Source organism: Theobroma cacao, chromosome 1, assembly GCF_053813885.1.
Source record: "Theobroma cacao isolate CCN51 chromosome 1, ASM5381388v1, whole genome shotgun sequence".
NCBI lineage: Eukaryota > Viridiplantae > Streptophyta > Magnoliopsida > Malvales > Malvaceae > Theobroma > Theobroma cacao.
In genome coordinates this window covers 17,192,886-17,200,820 of record NC_142639.1, presented here as the reverse complement: position 1 = coordinate 17,200,820, position 7,935 = coordinate 17,192,886, and the positions used below count along the sequence as shown (strand labels likewise).

The following is a 7,935-nucleotide window of genomic DNA, read 5'->3' as shown; positions in this document are numbered from 1 at the left end:
AAATCCTATCTGTTCGGGCAGAAATTCACCAAAAGTCACTATTATCTCCAAGCTTGGTATTAAAGCTTAGTCTGGTGTAAAGACACCGAAAAACTAGTGTTATTTTAACTATAACCAGAAAGGCCTGCAGTAAAACAGTAAATATTCGTGAAAGCAAAGAGAGAGATCAGAGATCCATTGTTCCTCTCTAAGGTGCTCTGTTAACATGATAATTAACTTGGCAATCAGGGTAAAAAGGAAAAGAAAAAAATAAATTGCGTGTATGTTGGAATTTGGAGCTCCAAAATCCTTCTGAGGCATGAGTATCAACACCAGACAAATAACTATCTACTGTTTGAAACTTGAATTGAATCACCTGCTGACCCCAAACTAATATCAGGCAAAGGCTAGCACAATAAACCATACAATATAGATGTTTAAGCAGAGATATGCGTTAGCAAAAGATGTGTGACAACATAAAAGTTGATACTAATGATCCTTTACACAGCAATATACTTATGTTGTCATTGAGTTAGAGAAAGAGAGAGAGGTCAACCATACAAGCTTATGCTTCCACTACATGTAAAAGACATTATCTAGATATACCATGTGAATACACAAGTTCTGCATGTTAGCGAAAGCATTAATTAGGTCTTTTCCAAAACCAAAAGAACATAGGTGGATCTCAGACATCATGACTTTCATTTAGAGCCTAAAATAAAGCCACCATGTAAAAAACAACTATTTGGCACCTAGAACAATACTTGGAAACATAAACACTTTACTGTGTATTATGACTTCCAAGATGTCCAACAAAAAAATGCAGTATCAGCTTCTATACTAGTCAGACCCAGGAATAATACAGAGATACTCTACCACAAGATTTAACCCGGAGGGAGATCAAAGGACCATAAAAAAGAAAGTTCAGAAGAACACTTATCTACTCACTCAGCCTTTGGTTCTCATTATTGTGATGCTGCCTTTTCCTCCTTCAGTACGAATTTTAGTTTTGCCAACAACAGGCTTCCCAGAAAAAGCAGAAGTTGGAAAAGCAGCAGCAAGATCTTCATTGCTTTGTTTTGATTTTGAGGGTGGTGGAGTTCGGATTCGCTGGTTTATATCCTTCAAGGTAACATCTCCATGGAAACCACAGGGTTTAATGAAAGCAAATGGATAGGCCACAGAAGATGCTAGCTTAGGGGGCGTCCGTATGAAAGACTTCCTACCTAAATGAGCAAAATCCAATCTGACAATGTTAATCTTAATTAGAGCAATTGAAAGTTTAATGTAAAAGATGGTAGGTCATTGAAGTCCTACTTAAAGGACATGATATTTGAAATGGACACACACAATTTATAAAAGCTTATACTTTTCCTTTATAACAACAGCAGGGGAAGGAGATGTACTGGAAAAAAACAGGCCAAAACATAACAAACAGAAGGAAAACAAAATTCAACAGACATAAACAACAAAGAGAGAGAAAAGAACAGATCAGTACCTTTGAAAACAACATTTCGGGGAGTTCGAGTTGCCTGCTTTTGGACAGCATCAGCGCCAGGCTCAGGTTGGGCAGTGCACAACTCTACGAATGGAGAATCAAGTCTCATAAAGTTAAGATAATATGCAATTTAGAGACAGAGAGAGAGAGAAATGATGAAACAATGACACACAAGACTTGAGAATAAAAGATGAAGATAACAACAGCACACATTCCCTCAAAAGGAAGGGTCTCGTGTACCTGAAATATCAATTGGAACATCAGATGCCCCAGTAAGATTCCTGAATCTCACATTATAAAGCAATCAGAACATATTGATAACATGATCAGACAAAAATGTTGAAAGTCAATAGAAGCATACATATCATCAGAGCTAAGAAGCATCTCTGCATCATTAAAATATTCAGCAAGCCACCCTTCACACGATTGATCAAGGCCCTCATAACTGGAAGCTGATGCATCTTCTGCAATATTTTGCTTTGATTAAAAACCCAAATACAATTCAGTTCCAGTTGATTATTATTTGTATGAAAATGAACTTGCAAGAGATACCTGAAAATCCCGCAGCCCACTGTGATGCATCAGGTAAAACCTCTTCAAATGACTCATCCCTCTCCTAAGCATGGAAAAAAAGAAACAAATAAACAAAAACATTGCAACACCCAGCCTACATAAACCAATATTCAAAAGTTTTAATTACATCTCATGAGAAAGTAACTAAACATAGATCCAACATGCACATTTTTCAAAGGCCACCACAATAGGCAACTTCTTGAAAACAATGAATGAATGAATTATAGGAAAGATAAAATTTTGAAGATATCAGCAACCTCTAGCCAGTAGATAGAATCATACTAGATTGACCAGTGCAAACCAATTGCTGATTGATGCACAAAAATGATGGGGATGAAATAGTTTTCCTTCTGAGTAATATAAAACAATTTACAATTAACTGATATGTTTTCTAACATCAGGTTCCATATCTAGCATATGATTCTCGGTCAAACTTTCGAAACAAAGTTTAAAGATAGCAGCTTGAAAAATATACCTTCATGTTCTCGGAAATAAAACTGTTATCTAGCACTCACCCTTGATTTTAGGAATGCAGATGGCATCTCTTCACAGACAAGGGAAGAATCTATTGCATGAGTGTCGAATTGAAGCATTCTGCGCCTTTTAACTTGTGAAGAGGTCTCCCTCCTATCTTCTGGTTCCTTGCTGATATTATCTGAAGTTCACCATCTTATTACTTTTGAAGGAAAAGGAAGAAAAGCTAGTATTACAAAGACAAGAAAATTTCCAAGAATATCAACAGAACAAAGGTTACCATTATGTGCAACATGGTATGACAGATCCCCACATTCCTTAACAGGAGTTGTTTCATCAAACATGTAGGAAAGGTCTTCCTCATTCAAGGTCACTTGAGTCCATACACCTTGGGAGGCGTCTGCTCAGATGTTATCCAGACGTCACTAATCATATTTTCTTAAATCTTTTTTCTTACTTCGCTACTTCAAATATGTTGACCTGTATATAAATTATTGTCTGAGGTATTAACTTACCAAAATTGGAGTTCTTTTCAACACCATAATTCTCCCCATGCCAATTCCAAGGCTCCCTGCCACCAATCACACAATAAACATAAAAAATACATCTACACCATATTCAGGCCAAAGCAAAGAGCCAATGCAGATGGACTTCACAATGAATCATCCAACGCTTGACCTAAAAGTGGACTTCATGATACATTTTACCAGCATGAAGAAAAACCTTACATAGGCTTGGAACAAATAAGTTGAGAATTAAATCACCAACATAATCCATAAAACTACATAGATATAAGGGGGGAATAGTGAAATGGAATATTATCCCGATGAACAACAGCAAACAGGAAACATTTCCACCACACAAGTACAACCAAAAAAAAAAAAAGGAAACAGTAAAATTGAAGCATTGGATCCTATAATAGTGCCCCAAACAAACATCACATGTAGAATAATAAAAAGGACACTTGTACCATTTGGATCCAGCAACAAGGAAAGGGGATCATAATCTATATGTTTTTCAGCATTGATGTTTAAGCTAATCAAAAAGCACAAAAAAGGGGATAAGAAAAAAATTAAAAAACAAAGACCCACCATTTTATTCAGAGCCCACATCGTCACTCTCTCACTCTACCATTTCAGTTACAGTACAAAAAATAAATCCAACATATCCCAACTTCAAAAATTGAAGGGGAAAAAAATCGAAGCAAAGACATTTACCAAATGCAGCATTTAATCCATAAAAAAACGTAAAATCAAGCAAAAACCCATCTAAGAAACACAAGCATTCATCCCCCAAAAAATGCAAAAAAAAAAAATTATAATAAAAACTTAAAAAAAAAAAAGAACCCAGAAACAATCATCAGAAAAACACGCATTTTAAAAACCAAAAGATAAAGGAAATTTACTGATCATTGTTGTAATCCATTCCCTCTGCTTCCCTTAAAAACTGAACCAAAGCACAGCCTCCTTTTCTTCTCTGTTTTTTTTTTTTTTATTTCTCAGTCTTCACTTCTTCAACAACACCATCAAAAGTAGCCGTTACACAGAGATCGATTTTTTTTCCCTTTCAACTATTTATCAAAGCAAATCCACCAACACAAATGCAGATATAAATAATAACAAAATAAAAATATAATATCTATAAAGCAGTAGAAGCAGCAACTTCACTGCCTTGCTCTTTGGCCTTCGCTTGAGATATGCGCTGTAATAATACTCCGGTTAAAACAAAAAGGCGCCGTCTCTCTCTCCCTCTCTCTCTTCTATTTTTCCTTTTTCCCCTTTTTGTTTTAACCTTTTTTTTTTTTTAACAACTGTCTTTCAGTGAAAGCATTTTAAGGGTTCTATTTTTGTTAACACGTCATTAATTACGGTTAGATTTCCTACCAAAATTTAAAAAAGAAAAAGCAGTGCATTTTCCTACTTTTTGGTGGGTTTTTTGCCGGGGGTGAGGGTGGGTGTTGGGGCGTCATTCACGCGATTGTTTTGCGGGCGTGGGTCAATGGTCCAATTGCCCAAGGAAAACTGTCCCCGGGTAGTTTGAACCTGCCTTGTTTGGTTTGGTCCATTTAAGGGCACTAGGATTGAGGCGCGTGGTGCTCGGGCTTCCCCAAAAAAGGACTGTGTGGTAGTAATAAGAACGTGAGAAACTTCCTGCTGCAATTAAGATGGGTCCTCTTTTTAGTTGGCGGTGAGGTCACAATGGGCTTAAAGAAAATGGACCCCTCATATGAATGAATCGAATGCAATGCAATCAATTCTTTCTTCCTCCTCTCGTACATATTAATAATAATATAAATATAATAATTATCAGATCATCACAAATTTAAGACACAATAATAAAGAAAACTAGATAAGAAGATAATAACAAACAATCTCGATTGAATTACTTAATTTTTTTTATTTATTTATGTATTATTTACTATTTATTTGTTTTATATACGTCTAAGGAAGTGGTCCATTGCTTCATTTCTATATATTGCCACTTGCACAATGTGTTTTGACTTAGTAAGTCAAAAATTGCACACTGTCTAATGCGAACTTAACATCTTTGCCTAACATAGAGGATAATAAATATGAGAATAGTGGAAAAGTCATTGTATTGTCTCTATATTGGACAAGATATCTATCAAACTTCAATCATATTTTAATCCCTTTACCTAACATTTAAGATTATCATTCATCTTTCTAAAATAAATAATAAAAGATTACTATAAATATTGACTTCAAAGACTATAGAAAAAGAGTACAATGTGTGTGTAATGACATATATATATATATATATACACACAAAAACACAAGTAATGTCTTACAGATCTTAACAATCAAAAGAATAAATATTTCTGATTAAATACTAAAATTAAGACAGTAAAATAATTGATTTAAGCGAATAGAGAAAATTAAATAATCTATGGAGGCAGTTGGAAAAAATAATAACCCTTCACTCCAGGCCAGCATAGTAATGGAGAAATCCATAGGAAAAGTGAATACGACATCTTCACCAGCAACATAGCATCCTCCCAACAAATGAACCTGAGAATGAAAAATGTGATAACGAAACGGAATTATTTAAATTTGGCATTTTTTTGTAGTTTATTTTACATAAGATTTAAATGTGTGGAAAATCAAATCCTGCCATGTATATTGCTATCGAAGTTGTTGCTAAATTTTCAAGGTATAATATTTTAAAAATTCTCAAATTATTTAAGAAAATTTAGATAAATCATTATTCTTCTATTGTATTCAATTAAACCTCTATAATTTTAGTTTTGGATCAAACAGACTCTTATAACTAACAATTAATTAATTATCATTAATTAAAACATCACTTGTTATTTTATACACATATGATACTAACATGGAGGGTGAAAAATATCCCGCGATTATGTTATCATGTCACGTCACCATCTATTACATCGTGTTAATATGCCATGTCAATACCACATGCTATAAAATGACAAGTGACATTTTCACTAATGTTAGTTAGTTAACCGTTAGTTATATGGACCTATTTGACCTAAAATAAAAATTTAAAAACTTAATTGAAATCAATAAAAAAAATAATATTTTATTTTATTTTTTTAAATAGTTTAAAAAATTTTTAAGTATTATATCAATATTCAATAAAATATAAACAAAACAAAAAAAAAAATTCTGTTACACTTCTATCATACATGAATCTCATAAAATATATTTCTTTGTTGTCCAATACTTGAGTTGGATTTTTCCCGACTAATTTGCTGTTTAGATTATATATACACAAACCCATCATTTTATTTTACTTTTTAGATTATCATAAGTTTGGGCATCCATGATCTAATTTGCAAAATAAATATGAAAAACAGAAAGAAAATGTGATTAAATCGTTATGCAAAAAGGAGTAGATTAGAAAAGATAAAAGCAAGTAATTTACCTATTTTTGGGAATCAAAATACTTAAAACTCAATCTGCAAATTTATACAAAGAAGCATAATTTAGAGAAAAGATGAAATATATCAAACGTTTGCAAAATGAAAATAAAATTCAAAGAAAAGATATAACTATACCTTAACGCCTGTTTAAATTTGTGAAGATAAACGCTATGGTGAATGCTATAGTAAGTCTAATCTTACTGTAAGGTCAATAAATAAAATTTTTAAAAAAATAATAAAAACCTGTTTAATAGGTTAACAGGTAAACAATATATATAATTTTTAAATTTATTCATTTTAGGATAACAACGGAGATAATTTTTAAATTTATTTAGTTTATTTTAAAAGTTATTTAACTTTTAATTTTATTTTATTTTTTACTTTAAACTATAAAAATATTATTTTTTTAATATTAAAATTATATTTAATTAATTAATTTAATAAAAATTATTATTATCACTTGTTACGTTAACTCTCACACATTTACGTTAAGATTTTAAATTTGCTTATTTCACTTTTATAAGATTTTACGTTAATTCTTACAATTTTACGTCAAGCATTTTCAATAGTAACTTTCAACTAAAATTATCTTTATCTTTATTTTTCTTTATTTAAAATAAAAATTTGAATATCGTTACATACTTTTAGCCCGATAATATAAATATAAATACTTATTTTTCATTTAAATTAGACTTTTTTATTTAATTAACTTATTACGTTAACTCTCACACATTTATGTTAAAATTTAAAATTTAGTTATTCCACCTTTATAAGTTTTTACGTCAATTATTACAGTTTTATATTAATATAAAGCCCGATCTTATAAAATACTTGTCATGACATACATGTGATGGATAGCATGTTTGCATGCTTGGAAAGCCCCGAAAAATCATCAAAAGTCGATATTGTATCAAATGGTACTATTAAATTGAATTAAGCCTCGAACTAGTCTAAATAGAGATCTTAAGATGAAATTGAGAATTTTATAACCCCAAAATAACTTAAAATGATAATTTGGAGTTTAAAGGCTGAATTGGAGTCAATTTGGAATTTTCATGTTCTAGGGGCAAAATGATAATTTTGTCACTCGAGGACAAAATGAGAATTTTGTGAAAAGATTTTGATCACATTTGACTCATTTGAGTATGATTTGAGTTTGAGAGGTGAAAAATTTAAATTCTGACATTTTTGGAGTCTTAGGGGCAAAACGATAATTTTACGAGTTTACGGTGGCAAAGTTGGAATTTTAGAATTTTACACCACCTAACACTTGTCATGCCCATGGATTTCAGCCATGAACATTTTACATTGTGGATAATTGAAACATTTTATGTGGTGGAGAGAGATTGCTAAATGAATAAGTATTACACATGGACCAATGGAAACATGTCATGTATCAAGCTTGGATTATTCTAGAATTTCCTTGTAAAATCTATTTAAAACTCTCTTAGTCCCACCCATATGGCCGGCCAAAGCATGAAGTGAAGAGGAAAGGAAAGAACAC

The 7,935-nt window shown here is 32.0% G+C and overlaps 1 protein-coding gene across 3 annotated transcripts; it reads right to left on the bottom strand.

Annotated features, from left to right (window-relative positions):
• Positions 1–478: 478 nt before the first annotated feature.
• XRI1 (x-ray induced transcript 1) lies at positions 479–4,312 on the bottom strand. 3 transcript variants are annotated; one of them, XM_088808221.1, is made up of 9 exons: positions 3,930–4,312; positions 3,040–3,095; positions 2,805–2,924; positions 2,566–2,705; positions 2,030–2,093; positions 1,839–1,938; positions 1,718–1,758; positions 1,478–1,561; positions 479–1,205 (listed from the first exon to the last, which is right to left on the bottom strand). In XM_088808221.1, the coding sequence occupies exons 1-9, from the start codon at positions 3,947–3,949 to the stop codon at positions 928–930; spliced, it is 903 nt and encodes a 300-aa protein (XP_088664347.1). In that variant the 5' UTR covers positions 3,950–4,312; the 3' UTR covers positions 479–927. The 3 variants fall into 3 exon arrangements, with proteins under 3 accessions (XP_088664347.1, XP_017969848.2, XP_017969849.2); XM_018114359.2 differs by having other exon boundaries at positions 1,839–1,941; positions 3,930–4,309; XM_018114360.2 differs by lacking the exon at positions 3,930–4,312 and adding an exon at positions 3,253–3,402 and having other exon boundaries at positions 1,839–1,941.
• Positions 4,313–7,935: the final 3,623 nt, after the last annotated feature.